The 17,585-nt window shown below is 38.9% G+C and overlaps 1 protein-coding gene across 2 annotated transcripts in view; it reads right to left on the bottom strand.

Annotated features, from left to right (window-relative positions):
• The window catches only part of LOC149926204 (acidic mammalian chitinase-like), a 21,947-nt gene extending 4,362 nt beyond the window's left edge, over positions 1–17,585 (bottom strand). The window contains exons 1-5 of one of the 2 annotated variants that reach the window (XM_090159780.1): positions 17,531–17,585; positions 17,217–17,450; positions 7,610–7,742; positions 6,815–6,973; positions 4,677–4,796 (exon numbers count right to left, since the gene is read on the bottom strand). In XM_090159780.1, the coding sequence (XP_090015906.1) occupies positions 4,677–4,796; positions 6,815–6,973; positions 7,610–7,742; positions 17,217–17,410 (606 nt within the window). In that variant the 5' untranslated portion in view covers positions 17,411–17,450; positions 17,531–17,585. The remainder of the gene's footprint in view (positions 1–4,676; positions 4,797–6,814; positions 6,974–7,609; positions 7,743–17,216; positions 17,451–17,530) is intronic. The other variant, XM_090159781.1, reaches the window with a different exon arrangement.

Raw genomic sequence — 17,585 nt, 5'->3', positions numbered from 1 at the left:
TCCCTCCCTCCCCCCCCCCCCCCCCCCCTAGCAGGGTATGGCCAGTTTGGTCAACCACTGTGAAAGTTTGGAGAGGAAGCTGGTCATCGGTTGCGATGCTAATGCTCACCACGAAATCTGGGGCAGCTCAGACTGCAACCAGCGTGTTAACGACTTAATGGAATATCTGGTTAGTACCAGACTTCACATTCTGAATAGGAACAATGTACCAACTTTTGTTACCTCTAACGGAAGTGAGGTCATTGATCTCACACTGTGTACAGCGAATGTCGCAGATAAAATTAAGAACTGGCTGGTTCCTTTTACTCGTAAAAGGATAAAAGGCATGTTCGAGGGTATTTCCTTATTTGGAAAGGACCTAGTGGAGAGCACCGAGGTGAAGTACCTCGGGGTCATTCTGGATAGCAAACTAAAATGGAAGCCACACCTTGACTATATAGTCAAGAAGGGTAAAATGTTATTTTGGAGAACTAGAAGTGCAGTTAGCAAGACCTGGGGCCTAAGCCCCTGATCTGTGTACTGGCTGTACACTATGATCATCAGACCTATCCTGTCCTATGCAGCTGTGGTCTGGTGGCCAAGAGTTACTGTGCAGTTTGATCTGCGCACTCTACAAAGGCTGGCTTGTGTCGGCATTACAGGAGCCATGAGAACAGCCCCAAGCGCTTCTCTGGAAATTCTCCTGAATATGCTTCCTCTCCACCTCTTTATTGAGGAAGCTGCCTTTTTAGGTGCCTTTAGGCTTAACCAAAATGGCTGGTGGAAGGCTAATAATTGGGAGCACAGCCACACTAAGCTCTATCGGGATATTTCCAATCAGATGCCGATTTTGACAATGGGTTCTGATATGATGGTTACTAAACTTCAATTTAGTAAACCTTTTGAGGTCAACTTCCCTAGCCGTGCGGAGTGGAATAACTTGACCCTCGGTACCAGAAAAGAGATCGTCTGGTTCACTGATGGGTCTAAGGCCCACTATGGCACTGGTGCGGGGATGTACTGCCTTACTAATAATTTTGGCTTTTATGAAAGCTTAGGAATGCACACTAGTGTATTCCAGGCGGAAATTTTTGCCATTTGCTCCTGTGTTGCTTACTGTTTACATCAGGGGTATCATGGGAAGGTTATCCAGATATATTCGGATAGCCAGGCCGCTCTTAGAGCTCTCAGCCGGTATAGTATTATTTCTAAACTTTTTTTTAGCTGCTTAGATCTCCTCTGTGCTCTTGGGTTGCACAATAAAGTTCAACTTTGTTGGGTGCCGGGGCATAAGGGGCATCTTGGGAACGAAAGGGCCGACGCCTTTGCCAAGAAAGGTGCGAGGGCTGGGTTCATTGGGCCGGAACCTGCTCTCCCCATCTCCCGGGGACTTGATCTCCAAGTTTATGTCAGATCGTCAACTCAGACAATGGTCTGAGATTGAGGGTCAAAGGCAGGCCATTTGAAGAGTTTACTATTGGCCCTTCTAGGGAGAGAGCCAGAGAATTACTCTCGCTCTCTAGGGATAGTATTAGGATTGTTATTGGCCTACTTACAGGCCACTGCCATCTAAACAGATATTTAACTCTTATTGGGGTTAGTGATGACCCGATTTGTATAGCTTGTCTAGCTGAGGAGGAAACTGCCTCACATGTACTCTGTAGCTGCGATTACTATGCACCCCAGAGGTTTGAGCATTTGGGTATGCACCGGTTGGAGACGTATGACATCTCTAACATCTAAATTTTGGTAAACTTCTAAATTTGGGGTCATTCCACGACAAATCGACCAAATGTTTTGGAATTTTCCACCCTACCTTTTTAGATATTTATAGTAAATTTACCCAATTTACCCATTTGAATTTAGATTTTTACCTAGATTTATTTGGCTTTATCGACCAGAACAACCCTCGAGACTAATTATTATACAAATCTAAAAAGGTAGGGTGGAAAATTCCGGAAAATTACAAAACAATTGATCGTATTGTCGTGGAATTACCACAAATTTAGAAGGTTACGAAAATTTCGATTTTTACCCGAATTCAGATATTTACTCAAATTAAAATATTTACCAAAATTTAAATACGTACCCAAATTCAATTTAAATATTTTAAAAAAATTTAATATTTTCAAAAATTTTAATATTTAACAAATTTAGATTTTTACCTGAATTAAAATATTTACGCAAATTTAAGTACTTACCCAAATTATTATTCAAATTTTAATACTTATCCAAATTTTAATACTTATCCAAATTTTAATACTTATCCAAATTTTAATACTTATCCAAATTTAAATACCAAAATTTAGACTTTTACCCAAATTTAGACTTTTACCCAAATTTAGACATTTACCCAAATTTAGACATTTACCCAAATTAAGATAGTTACCAAAAATTAGATATTTACCCAAATTAAGAGAGTTACCAAAAATTAGATATTTACCCAAAATTAGATATAAAATTAGATATTTACCCAAAATTAAATATTTACCCAAAAATATATATTGCTCCAAAAATATATATTTCTCCAAAAATATATATTTACCCAAAATTAGATATTTACCCAATTTAAACGACTTTGTTTAAAAAAAATTGAATAATTTCATAAGGGGGGGGGACCCTTAGAATCTTCGATTTTGCCATGTTAATTTACATAGAGAAATATAATATTTTAGTTGTCAAAAACGTTTTCGGTTGCCATGGTAAAACTAAAGCCCATCGCATTTTTTCCCTTTGGGGTTTTTTTAAGTTACATGAAGGTCTACTTAATCCCTGAATTTAAACAAAAATGATGAGTTACACCTTGGGTAGTCTCCTTTGGTAAGTAGGCCTAGAGTATAAGTGATCTAATTTCAATAATTATACATAGTTCTCTACTTCTCTGACGATGTTTCAATTTTAGCTGCCAGTAAAGTCTTTTTTCGAAGAATGGCATAGGTTCATTGCCATAGCCGACAGTTGCTTTAACATAAGTGAAATGTGGAAACCGCAGACGTGATAGTTTTATTTAAACGATTATTTATTTGTCAACTCTGAATTTAAAATTTTTACTGATAATCATTATCATTAATATTTTTCCTTAAAGTCAAATTTAATGATTTGTGATACTGATACTAAAATAATTTGTTGTTTATCTGATTTTCCCGCTTACTCCAAAAATTCAACACTGGTTAGACCAGAAGTGTGCAAGTTCCTATACTTTCCAATGCTAAAGATTTACTATGCTGCTTTACCACATAGAAGGCTAGGCTAGGATGGACAATATACGTTTTTTTAATTTTTGTTCTTTCGTGTTTTGAACTAAAACGTAGATAGATGGCGGTAGTTTTTTCGTCGAGTGCCAAAAAATCATAAAGCTTGCTAGACTTCTCCAGCGCTTTCTTAGTTCTCGAAACTCTCACCGGGCGTAACTGTTTCTCCTTTTGAACTTCACTCCCTCCCCAATGAATACCCTCACTACAAAAACGATTACTTTGACACACTATTGGTAATTATGTCACTTTTCAGTGGCTGAGGAAGCTTTTTATTTGGGGGGGGGGGGGGGGTACTAACTTACAATAAGGGCAACGTCGTATTTAAGGAGTCATTTCCCCCAAAAGGTAGAAAGTGTAATGAGATATTCATGGTTAAAATGAATACATTCACGACGATAGTGATTCTGTGGCTCTTGAAGGAGACAGGCGCTCGTCGTTGACTCTATCCACAAAACATTTCCGGGTTTGCTAAATTTAGCCGGTGAACAAAATTATTTAATAAAAGTATTTATTGTAAAAATTTTACCGGTTTTCCTTCAATCGAAAAGGTTTGTGTTCAAATGTATTAGGACCGTATTTATATGCCGGTGCAGCTAGGATATCAGATAATCTCAACTCACCAGTAATTACCAAGCGATAGCGTCCACAGCCTTGCCGGGCCATAGGCAGCGGGCGAACCCTACCGCTGACAGTCGCGCCAACCTCCCAACCACTTCACACACGGCCGTTGTGTACGGATGGCTCGTGTATCACCGACAAACGCCAAGAATACAAAAGGACGGGATAGTAAGGGCCGCAACGGCTCGTAAAGAGATCCGTCGCTGCACAGCTAGAAACCAACCCCACCGGAGCATCGGCAGGGAAAGGACCACCCCCGTCACCCTGATCCGAAGAACAGTTACCAACCCTTAAATGACCAAAGTCGGAGGTGATCAAAGGTAACATCTCCCAGTGCGCAACGACCCTTGAGAGTTACAAGTGCCGGACCACGACACCCTAGTCAAGTACATCAGATATTGAATTGCAATCCTTGGCTTGTTAATGGCCCGTATTAAAATCAAAATAAATAAATTGTTCGCTAAGCCGTTGAAATAAAAATTGCCAAGTTGGAAAGGGTTGGCACCGTCGGAATAGCCTCCCATCCCCTAATGCAGTTCTATATTGGCGCCAGAAATTAATTAATTAATGATATTACTTGGGGCTGCTCTGAAACTACTCTCAACTCGACTAGGGTCAAGTAAAATTACACGTGATGTTATCATTCATTCGAGAGCTAGTTTCCAATGAGAAATTTTTGTCATAAAATATGATAAAAAAGGCACAGCGAAGTTTTACAATCTTTCCCTGACAATAACCTAATGGTGCACGCGCAGTCTTTCGGAGCAATCAGAGCAACCCAAGGGAAAACGCCATTATTTAAGGTTTAAGATTAAATTCACCTACTTTAAGTCGAACACTTTTTTCGTTTTCGTATGATAGCCACGTTGTGTCTTTGTACAAATATGGAACTTGGCTTTCGTTGTGGAATTTGACAGTAGCACCTTTAGATATCAGATCACAACACTAAAGGATTTGTGGTAGAAGAGTATTGATTAGAAAACATTATTTCACTTAAGTGTGTCAGCTCGGGCACGGTCAGATTCGTTTCACTCCGCGAGTAAAGTTTTGAGAGTTATATAGTCCGAGGCTAAGTTAAGCCAGAGACCGAGCACAACGGGGATTAGTCAACTTAGGACCAAAGGTTATTTCGTTTAGCATCGAGATCAGAGTCGAAGTTGAGTCACATGAAAAAAAACTGTGCACCTCAGTTTTGTTCGTGACACCTGTGCTGGCTGTCCATCAACGGAGCGTCACTTTTCACTTTACCAAATCGTTGTCCAGGATTTGACCTTTCATTGCGCAATTGGTGTAGGGGTCATACCTTTTTCACCAGGGATACACATGGACATTCTCTTAAGAAGAGTCTGAATGTCAATTTTGGAAATTCAAGACATAAGGGGAACACCGTTACTGTGACGATTTTAATCCCGACTTCTAACCTATAGACTGCGAGAGTGTCCAACCAAACAAACATACGGGGATGCTCTTTCAAGCCGACACTAAATATCATCTACGGGTCACAATTACTTAAAAATATATTTCAATAAAAGAAGAGAGAGAAGCTTTACTGTCTCCTCGCAGTTTGTTTGTATATTTAATATGGAAGAAAGCTCTCTTTGTACGTTAGGCCTGTTTTTGGCACTACAACACCTTCAACATTTGGGAGACATTTACAACACTTTCAACATGTGGGGAGACATTTTTAAATCCACTGGCAAACCATATTGAGAAAAGTTAAATAACGAGTATTCGCGGTATTAAGGAAAGATAAAGAGATGGGTACTTGTGACCTTCGTTGTACAGTTGAAACACTTAAAATATACAATGGCCTTTATTTTTAGGCAAGGAGGGAAAGATAGCGGCAGCTATCGCAATAGTGAACGACTTTGGCAAGAAGAAAGCGGGGAAGCGGGACCCTTAGGCCCACGGAGTCGTCACTTCCCTCCACTTTAAGGGGATCTTAGTGTATGGTCGAATATGGAGCCAATTACTCCACTCACGTCCCGCGCGAGCTTCGTAAACTACCCCACATGCGGACAGGGCCGCCGAGAGCCGGCCCGGGCCCCGATAAAATATAAATTCGGGGCCCCAAAGAGAGCCTTTACTATGGGAGATAGCTATACTCTTTCTGAGATAAACGAGGGTGAAGTATACCTCGATTGTTCAAATCCGGGCCCCGTAGCAATGCACGGGCTCCGATAAAATATAAATTCCGGGCCCCAAAGAGAGCCTTTACTATGGGAGATAGCTATACTCTTTCTGAGATAAACGAGGGTGAAGTATACCTCGATTGTTCAAATCCGGGCCCCGATAAAATATAAATTCCGGGCCCCAAAGAGAGCCTTTACTATGGGAGATAGCTATACTCTTTTTGAGATAAACAAGGGTGAAGTTTACCACGATTGTTCAAACCCGGGCCCCCTAGCTCTGCACGGGCCCCGGTAATATATATCGGCTTCCCCCTCTCTTGTGGGGCCTGCATGCGGTACCACTCCTTGGATAAAAATAAACTGAATTCCACGAACTATTAAACGGGATTTTTAAAATACAATTAACGAAGCGAAGAATTTTTAATGTTACGGCTAAATGCAATAAGCCCCATATTTTATGTAACAATGCACTTGCGGTTAGCCAGATCGAGGCATGCTAATTTGTTTTTAAGCCGTGTATCTTTTTGGGTTTGATTATTTGGACTAACTGGTACACTTATGGAAGGTAATTATAGACTAAAGAACGGAACAAACATACGTAAAAATGTCATGGAATTGTATTCGTAAACGAAATATAAAATAATTTAACGTTTCTACGATTGAAATTCTACCTCAAAGTCAGACTTCAGAAACCTAAAAATGGGGTTTAAAAACACTGGGATGACGGTCAGCGTAGGATATTTTACGGCGTTTAGGTTTCAGTCTCTCTTTCTTGGACATTTTTACGGATGTGTGTTCCTGCCTTTATGCTGTAATAAAATACGAATTTACTTGCGAATAGCTCTTGTCTTGACCACCATCGATAGCTAAGGATCCCACGTTGTTTATTGCTGGGAAGGCTAGGACGTAACTGTGTGCGTATGTTGGTATTCCCACATATATCTTCGATCTTGGAACTCCTCTGTTTACCCAATATTCGGAAGCACCTGCCTATCAAATTTATTTCGAGGTTTTGGTTAAACTTGTAAAGTTAAAGGTAATAATAAGTGTATATATAGGAGCTGTTGGCTCGCGTGGCATGAAGGGCTGGCCCCCACCGTCCTACGTTATTTAACCCGAACACTAACTATTCTAGGTTCCTAGAAAAAAATTATCTTATATAGGTTGGAGCATACAGCAGAAGAGAGAAAATTGCGAGAATTAAATAAAAAGTAGAATTATTTTTCTCTTTGAGGCATATGTATAGTGTATAGAGTGTTGTCGTCTGAAACCCTGCGACGTCACCATTGTAATTTGCCTATTGATAAAAAACGGTAACTGTCATGGCTGTGACGTTACAAGTTTTCAAAATCGTATCAGACGACAACACTCTATACTGACCGCCACAGTGCCACTATTTCAGCTATTTGTATTGAAAATCGTTTACCGGCTCTGTAGTTTTTATCTTGGTTTTGTCCATTATAAAATGTAGCTTTCTTTTACTTAAAATGTTTGAATCAAAGTAAAGGAGAAAAAACTCGTGACTTGAATTCCAACCATTACGCTCAATTTTTTGTCGAGAACGCTCGTTTCGGGTTTTGAGACGCCCTAGTTTACTTATGATTGCTAGTCTATAAATTTACTTACAAGATTGAAATTCGTAAAAAAGAAGAACTCGAATCTTCGAGGATATAAGGGACTGTTAAACCCTGTCATTGGGTCCTCGAGTGGGTGATAATCGTGAAATCCGTACGTCATCAAGTTGATAAAATCGCAATACCTGAAAAATGTTGTTACTTTTCATTAGTTTAAATGTACTGTGTACGTTCTATCACGAATTTATTTTAGCCATAAATATTCACCTGGAATCCACTGAGTCACCTCTCGAGATGATAGTGACGGAAGTATAACTTCGCGTCATTTAATTGGTCGCGGTTGTTAGCGCGAAAACTATCTCCGCCTTTCGATTCTTGAGAGCGGATCATAGGCTATTGATAGAGTTGGATATTTATGGGTGAAATAAATTCATGGTTCTACCCAAAACGCTACTTGGATCACTTACGGAACAAAGTGGGTTGTGCCTAAATGACGTCCAAATTTTTACGTTTGATTGGAGGTTAAAAGAGTACGGATTTCACGCGACCACCCTTAAATAAAATTACAATATATGATCGGGAAATGAACACACCAGAAAATGGAAGCTAAAAGGTTCATAACAAAATCTACCCAGTTGATCATAAATTTGTTAATTCATATGTTTAATTATTGTTTTTAATTTAATTTTATTATTGCAGCTTGGTTCAGCGTCAACAAAAATCCACGGACGCGCTAATTTATTTATCTCACTCGCGGGGCACGATAAGAGCTTTACCCCCATATTCAAAGAGAGGCTATACTCCCTTTAAACGCTGATGAACCATTTAATGACGTGTTTTTCTTTAAAAAACGATTTTTTTTTTTAAATTTCTATTGCCATAGAAAAGGTGCCAAAAATATTTTTGCTGTAGCGCCAAAATGTCTCTCGACAGCCCTGTTCACGGAAATTAAATTTGGGAGGAGTACAAACGTAGCTTTATTCCATAGAGTAACCCACTCACATAGAGTGGACTGCTATCAGCGAAACTTCCTAACACTTTTCTTAGGCAACGTCTTGTTTTCGAGGCGTGAAATAAACAATTTGGCCTAAAGTTCATGTACAATATTTGGATAAAAAAGTAAGTTAGTACTCTAAAAAATGTAAAAACCACACCATCGCTCTTCGGACTATATTTATCCACGCCTCGAAAACAAGTTGGACCGTTATTATCAGAGGGGACGGTAGTCCCCACAGCAAGGTTCGGGAAAGTGACTAGCTTTTCGAGACCGAGCTAGTATTATCTCGAAGAAACTAAGGGCCGATTTCAGCCCCTTGTATCTCCTCAACGACTCAGAGTAGCGAGACAAGCAATATACCATTGGAAAGACCAGGCGCATACGACAAACATACAATAAAACTATAAATGCTAATAATGCGACGTAGTTCAAAGATAGCCAAAATGTGAAAACAAAACTATCAAATTTTTCGTCTTCTTGCAGACCACAAATCATGAAAAAAAAGTACGCCCAAGGTCTAGCGTATTTGACGTCAAGTAGCGTGATATGCGGGCTTTTCTTTATGAACAGGCTCATATAGAACTAGTCCATATTTCTAATTTAAGACCTGGCCCATGGTTTGATTTCACTACGTTCATGGGCTGAGACATTATAGGACGTAGTGTTGGGCAGAGGACCTTGCGAATTTTAACCTTAAGGATTTTGGCCAGATTAATGTTTCATGCGCTTCCAAAGGGACTTCCCCTCTATGCAAGCGGGTTACTCTATGCTTACTTCTGTTCAATCTGCACCTCTACAAGTTCCTCCCACACGTTTTCGAGTATATGTGTATTGAAATGCACACGTAAAAATAGGGTCATTCCACGTGAAATCGTCAAGCGTTGTTGCTCGATAGTGACGGATTTCGCCAAATTTTTTCCCTGGTTTATTTACCCTAAATATGAAGCCTCCTGGAGTTTAGCGGGCTAATTTCAAAAATTTTAAAAGTTATGATTTTTTGAAATTTCATGCATTTTGGCTAGAGTTTCGTTACTTAATAAACATTTTTTTCAGTAACATGATTCGTAATGCTCTTCAAAATCTGAAAATTGGTACTCTTAGCTCAAAGGACCTACAGGTTCCGAGTGTGGCTTCCAATTTACTCTATGGGCTCTAGGTTTTGATATAAGAGCTGTTTGGGGGGTAGCGCAAAACATCGTTTTTACAAAGGGTTCCATCTCAGAATTCAATAACAATTTCACATAAGCACCTCGTTGCACATAGAAAGGCCCCTCTTAAATTTGGTGTTGGCGACTAAATTATTTTTATCAAAACGAATTTTTTTAAATTGGCCGTTTTTCGCAAATCTGCGGTGTACCAGCTGGATAGAGGGGTGGCACTTATCATTTATTTAACAAAATATGCCACATCGAAATTAAAAAAAAAATCGAATAAGTGCCTTCTTACGTATAGAAAGGCCTCTGTCAAATTTGATGTTGGCGACGAAACTATTTCTATCAGAACGAATTTTTTGAAATTGGCCATTTTTAGCATCTTTCGCAAAACTTCAGTGCGTGAGCTGAGGCGGGGTGGCATTTAATATTTAAAGATCCCCTCCAAAATTACCAGAAATGTCCACAACTTTTTATTTCTAGGTTTCAAAGAACTTAATTTTTAATTTTCTATTTTTATTTTTTATGAAATATTTTTGAGATTAAATATTTAAAATTAAAAAAATTAACTTTTTATTTCTAGGTTTCAATATTTAAAAAAATCAATAGATAATAATAATATGCATACTACTTTTCAATTGAGTGTTTATTAAAGGGAATATAACCTCAGGTATTTGGTGTGGAACACCAACGTTTGCAGCTCTAGCCGCTCTTGCCTTTGGCTTTAAAAATATTTGGCGCCACTGTACAGGGGAATTTGAAAAATTGAAGGGGTCTTCCGTAAAGATTGCTTTGCAGGTTATATTCCCTTTAAAGGCTAAGACACTATTTTTAAAAAAGTAAATTAGGATTTTAATTTAAAATTATCTGTTGATTTTTTTAATTTTAAATATTTCATAAAACCTAGAAATAAAAAGTTGTGGAAATTTCTGGTAATTTTGGAGGGGATCTTTAAATATTAAATGCCACCCCTTCTAAGCTCACGCACTGAAGTTTTGCGAAAGATGCTAAAAATGGCCAATTTCAAAAAATTCGTTTTGATAAAAATAATTTGGTCGCCAACACCAAATTTAAGAGGGACCTTTCTATGTGCAAGGAGGTGCTTATGTCAAATTTTTATTGAATTCTGAGATGGACCCCTTTGTAAAAACGATGTTTTGCGCTACCCCCCCCCCCCCCAACAGCTCTTATATCAAAACCTAGAGCCCATAGAGTAAATTGGAAGCCACATTCGTAATCTGTAGGTCTTTTGAGCTCAGAGTACCAATTTTCAGATTTTGAAGAGCATTACGAATCATGTTACTGAAAAAAATGTTTATTAAGGGGGAAGAGTACAGTGGCCATTATCTAGTTTCGCGCTATTTTAAGCTGAACTGTTTTATTTTTGTGTTTTAACTTATAAAATTAATATTTATGTGTAGAACAGCCTCTTGTTTAGTGCTTAAAATAAATTTGACAATTTTCAATTTCAAAGTAATTTAATTATTACGTTTTAATTCGGACCCCCGGAGCTAAACAAGTTGGGCAAGCTCTCAAACTACCCTTTAGTTATAGCCTTATATCTCGTTAACTATTAATATTAGAATTATCAAAACTATTTTAAGCACTAGATAAAGGTTCAGCCTATTAATAAAAATATAATTCGATTGTGTAACTGTTAAAACTAAAACGTTCAGATTGAATGAAAAAGAGGTTTTTACTATAGTATTCCCCCTTAAGTAACGAAACTCTAGCCAAAATACATGAATTTTCAAAAAATCATAACTTTTCAAATTTTTGAAATTAGCCCGCTAAACCCTAGGAGGCTTCATATTTAGGGTAAATAAACCAGGGAAAAAATTTTGGGCGAAATCCGTCACTATCGAGCAACAACGTTTGACGATTTCACGTAGTGCTCCGCATGACTCTGGCTCCGGCTCCGGAGCAGGCTTCGGCTCCATTTCCGGCTCCAGCTCCGACTTAAACCCTATCGGCTCCAGTCGGCTCAGGCTTTAGCTCCGGGGAAAGCCGGAGCCGGATCTGAGGCCACGGCTCCGGCTCCAAGTGTTTTAAACCGGCTCCAATACTTTTATGGTAATTTCTTATGTTTAAGCTTTGGGAGCATCCATAATTTACATGAGGCATTTAGGGGAGGGAGGGGATCGAGCTGAATCTCACGTGGAGGAGAGGGGGGGGGGCAGGTTTCGGCAAATATCACGTAATTTTTCTGCAAGAAACAGTGTAAAATTGCGATAAAACTGAGTTAAATTAAGTAATTCAACCCTTGCACACCTTCATCAGCATGCCCTATAACCTCTATTGCCCAAGTGTACGTGGTGATCAGAAAAAGAGATGCTGCAATACATGCGGTATCTACTTTTCATCCCTCACAAGAGCTGCAGAGCACCACCTGCACCAGCGCGCAAAGTGTGACCTTCACGGATTGTCACACGCCGAGTTACTGAGCTTCTGTGTGCAAGCGACAACGGTTTAAAGGGGCTAAATCAGAGCGAGGTTGAAGAAGCAGATTTTACTGAAAATCACATGGACATGTTGGTTCCAGTAGTCACTCGATCTTGAGACCACACATGAGTCCCCGTGGACTGAATTAGAATGAATATTCTTTTACGAATTTTAATAGTTCCTTAATACTTAAAATTTAAGTATTTTATTGTTCGATTTTCTCACTGTGATTCTAGACTACTTTCTGTCTATAATACGTACTGGTCTTAACTAGTCTTAAATAGAAATAATTAAGCAAATTATGTTTTTTTTTTAAATAAATCCAACGCAATCAAACACAGATTAACGTATTTACACTAAAAATACGCTTTTTGAAAAATCACTGGTGATATTAGGAGGGAGGGAGGGAGGGGGGCGAGCCAAATCTCAAGACATCTGACTAAGGGGAGAGGGCGGTCGAAAAACCACCAAAATCGCCTCCCGTAATTAATGGACTCTCCCTTTTTATATGAATTTACGAGTCCTAGCAGTAGTAGACTCCACTGATAATTTGGTAAATACTAATTATTTAAGTCCTAGCAGTAGCAGTGATACACTCCACTGGTAATTTTGTTTTCTATCTTGTGTAAAAATAAAATATTATTATTAGTATTGATGAATGATGATTCTGTGAAGTTTATGCAATCGGAGCCGGCTCCTGGCTCGGGCTCCGGCTCCGGCTCCGTCTCCGACACCTCCTCGGAGCCGTGAACGGCTCAGGCTCCGACCTTGGATCCGGATCTGCGGAGCACTAATTTCACGTGGAATGACCCAATATTTACATAAAGTACAACGTAATCACGACGGAAAAGTGAACTCTAAAATTTTCCGATATAAAATATTTAACGTTAGCCGTCATCCAACGGGCAGTCCTCATTTTGGTGACACCCAAACCAAGAATGTTTTAAACGCCATTTTTTATTTTTATTTAGTAATAGTCATTCTCACGTTTGGAGTGGACTTTCAAATGGCAGTAAATCTTGACGTTATAAATTGTGTTTCCTAAAAATCTTCTCACAATTGTTATTATCAGTAAATACAAATAGATACATTCTTGTGTAGTGTTTTCAAGATGTTAGGCTTAGCTAATTTTTAGAGATATAATTGATACCTCCGTTTGGTCAAGAATGTATTTATTTATACCTAGGGAGAATGTCTATGACGAGACGGTTTTTAGCCTTTCTCTCAATCCACCCGATGGTCCCCCCAGTACGCTCCTCCTTTTAAAATAAAACGAATAGTCCCGGTATTTCATTGGCTGCTTAAAATTTACGTCACCTAACGCGATGGAAATCAAACGCCGGTGACGTTTTGTCTTTCCCCCCGCGCGAGTTGGGGGAAAGGCGTTCAACGTGCCCGGCGATTGTCGCAACATAATCATTCTTCCTAAATATAAATAAATACATTCTTGGTTTGGTTTAATCTTATAATAGAAACTACTTTTAACTGATTTTAAAACGCGCTCACGCTTATTCTTTAGAGCCCGAGTTAAATTAAAATTATTTTATATAAAGAGGACATTACAATACTCTCACCCTTAGAGAGATTATGAACTTTCAGACTCATGGATCAAAGAATCTCACATTTACGGCACCAGGTTTTAACAGAAACGCTAGTTACGTTAAAAACAAATCGTAGCGCGTTTTAGCAGATGATTTTTGAATTTACTTCGCACTCCTTTGAACATTAAAGGGAATATAGCCTGCAAAGCAATCTTTATGGAAGACCCCTTCAATTTTTACAATTACCCTGTACATGTACAGTGGCGCCAAACAATTTTAATGCCAAAGGTAAGAGCGGCCAGAGCTGCAAACGTTGGTGTTTCACACCAAATACCTGAGGTTATATTCCCTTTAAGAAGACACAACGCCAGTAAAGTTCCACCGCATCATTTCAAGTAGCGTGTACTTTTCTGACTCTGACATAAAGTAGTGAAATTAGCATTGACACTTCTTTTTCTCTACTATAAAAGTATCCATATTAAAATACTTCTAATTTTATTTGATTGAAATAATGCTTTTAAAATATGCTATTTTGAGTGTCGGACTTTCTAAGCCTTTAACCAACAATGTACCATGGTTTAATTCCAATAACTTGTAAATTTTCAAACTGGGGCTTTTGCAATGGTAATTTCTTTTCAAAATTAACAAGCAGAAGGAACTTTCACGTTCTAATGTGCCTGTGCATTTTTATTTTATGGTTTTCACGCACTTTAGCCACTTTTCCTTGTTCTCTGCGTTGCAGTTATGTGTTGTGTAATTTATGTCAATTCGTTTACTCAAAAAGTAAATTCTTATGCTTGAAAAGTACTTCATTTTAAATTTTATTTTAATTGCGTCTGTATAGGCTCAAATATGCCTCGTGGCAGTTACAAGAAGCTGTGTTCTATATTTACTCGACATCGAAACAGAATAGTTGGAAATTCTTTTAACTCTAATCTTGTGGACAGTGCCAGAAAAAACGGTAATGGGCCAATTGCGCAGTTCCCATTAGCGCAGTTCCCATTTCCGCAAATGCAATTTCGCGGTTTTCCATTAGCGCAATTTTCATTTGCGCAGTATCCCATTTCCGCAGTTTTCCATTAGCGCGTTTTTCATTTGCGCTTTTTCCGTAAGCGCAGATATTTTTCATTTGCGCGGTTTATCATTTGCGCAGTTTTTCATTTGCGCAGGTTTGTCATTTGCGTGGTTTTCCACCGTTTTCGTATAGGAGGTGTTCTACGACAGAGGCCATTCTAACGAAATATCTTGGTATTGGCCTCTCACATAGGACGTAACTGTCCTATGACAGAGGCCATTCCAACGAAATACAGGACGCTTACTGTCCTATATTGGAGGCCATTTCAACGAAATAGTTTTTATATAGAGGTAGTTATATCAAGGCTAGCGCGCAACGGTTAGGTTAGCCAGGCGCGCCGCAGGTGCGTAGGCACCGTTTTCATATAGCTGTTCTACTACAGAGGACGTATATTGTCCTACGACAGAAGCCATTTTAAAAGTGGTGCTAAGGTATTAGCAGCAAACGGGGAAACCGCGCAAGCGGGAAACTCCGCAATCGGAAAAAAGCACGCAAATGGTAAATTGCGCAAATGACAAACTGCGCAAATGGGGAGCTGCGCAAATGGGGAGCTGCGCAAATAGCAATTCCGCAAAGCACTTCGAAACTAGTTGGACTTATCATTTTAAATATCATTGATTTTAATTAAATTTGCCAATCTTACAAAGTTTTTTTTATAAATAATTTAATAGATACAAATAGTTTGTATTATTTTAATAATTCAGCTATAATCCCAGCAATATCAATCCGTAAAAGGAGTGGATATTACAGGGATATTTAGTATATCCCTTGATTATCCAAACGACCTCCAAAGTGCGTAAATAGGATGTCAGTTACATCCAGGGCCGTGCTTAGAGGTCTCGCGGCCCAGGGCGAAATGCATGGGCGAAACTGACGACGTGAGTGTAGCGGCCCTCTGGTATTTACATCCCAGCTCGCCACCCCCAAGCACGGCCCTGGTTACATCTCTTAGATATCTAGAGAATGTACACTAAATATTTCTATATCCTAAACATATCTATTTGCCAAATCCCCAACAACATCCTTTGGATATCGAATATCCTCTGTTTTGATATCTAGTGGATCTCCGAAACCGGGACATTTTGATATCTTATGAATATCCTAGGGCTGTCAAACCTGGTTATTTGGATATCCTACAGACATAATGCATATCCAATAATTATGTCTCGTGGATATCCAGGGGACGTGTTTGGGTTTGCTGGTCATATGTGTATACATCTGGAGCAAACTAATATTAAATACATTTTAAACTATTATTTTGCATATTCTGCCACGATGTCGCTCTCATTCTAACTTTTATGGTCTTGATGGATACTTGAGGTAACAGATATACTCCTAGGACAACCTAATGTTCGCCAGAAACCAATAAGTATAAGCGTAAATAACATAATGACTACAAGCAGAATTAGATTAGGAGAAGTTACTGGAGAGCCTGAAATTCTGGAAGCGCAAATGCCTTACAAAAGCGGGGGGGGGGGGGGTAAGTTTTTTTTTCTCGTTGAAAATTCCACCCCCTCAAAAGGAGAGAAGATTCTCGAGGGACGCTGGGTAACGATACCGCCATCTAACGTGAGCTAACGAAATGAAAATATCGTCTGCTATATCGTACGTTTTACAATTGTAGGCTTAGATATTATGTGTTGTTAGACATGGAAGCGTGGGACTGAGATGACACCTATTTACTTAAGTAACTAATATATTTAAACTTTGGAGATGTAAGTATATTGGTTCAGTCAAGAACTGCGTCATTTAAAACATATGCTTCAATGTTCTATACATTTTTTATTTATCATTAGTGCCAAAATTCCTAAATACAAATTTACTTACTTCATAATTTAATTTTACATGATAATTAACCGATTTAAAACTTGGCGAAGGATTAGTATTCTTTGCAGTTTTTTGGTTACTATTTGCCAATTTTTTATCGAAATTACATGCTACAGACTTATTTTTCGTTTTAGATTTGATAATTAAATAATAACTATATTGAGTTGATGCATCTAGTAGGTTGGAAATTCATATTCCTAGATGCATCTGTCTCACTTTCTAAGCTGTTAATATCCATAATAGATCGCAAAGACGTTCCAGCGGTTATATCGGCTGCCATTTTCCGGTGTTTCTATAAATTTCCACCAGGTACCAATCTCGGTCTTACTCCCGTGATAGGGGGTCCAAAATTGTCATCCCGCCTAGTCTTCCCCTCTCTCTTTCTGGTAAGTCAAATGCGCCCACAATGGGCTCTATGGCTCTATGATAACTTGCTCTAATCTAATTCTGCTACAAGTATGACACTCCCAGTCGTCTAAGAAATCTCGTACGCCTATTTTTCTCCATTTCGACAAAGGCTTGGCGTTTATTTCGGTATGTTTTCGCGTCTCCGCGGAAATCTTAATGATTAATTAACCCATTTGACATACTTATGGGATATTTATGTGACTTCTGACTCGATATACCTCGCTAGTGCACTGGCGTCGTAAGAAACGACCACGATGATAGGTTTCGCCGCTACTGCGACGGACAGCAGTAGTTTTCGCTCCTGAACATCAAAGGCTCCGCGAAGTTCTTCGAGGAAGGTAGCGAAGTTCCCCTTTTCCGTCGAAGACGAGAACCACGATGGAAATTCCCAGTCGAGGTCCACTCCGTCCATTCCCAGATCGTCGATCACGTTTAATATGGACTCTATAAAACTAAAAAGAATTACGTTTAATAATGAACACTTAAAAGATTCTATAAACCCAGTTAACACGAATTTGGCGCTGTATGTAACTTCCAGGTAAAGATTACGAGGAATCTCCTTTGCTAACTAATTTTTGCTTGAGGCC

This window comes from Leiobunum rupestre, chromosome 10, assembly GCF_980474605.1.
Source record: "Leiobunum rupestre chromosome 10, qqLeiRupe1.1.hap1, whole genome shotgun sequence".
NCBI classification, from domain to species: Eukaryota; Metazoa; Arthropoda; class Arachnida; order Opiliones; family Sclerosomatidae; genus Leiobunum; species Leiobunum rupestre.
This window is presented reverse-complemented; position numbering and strand designations above follow the sequence as displayed.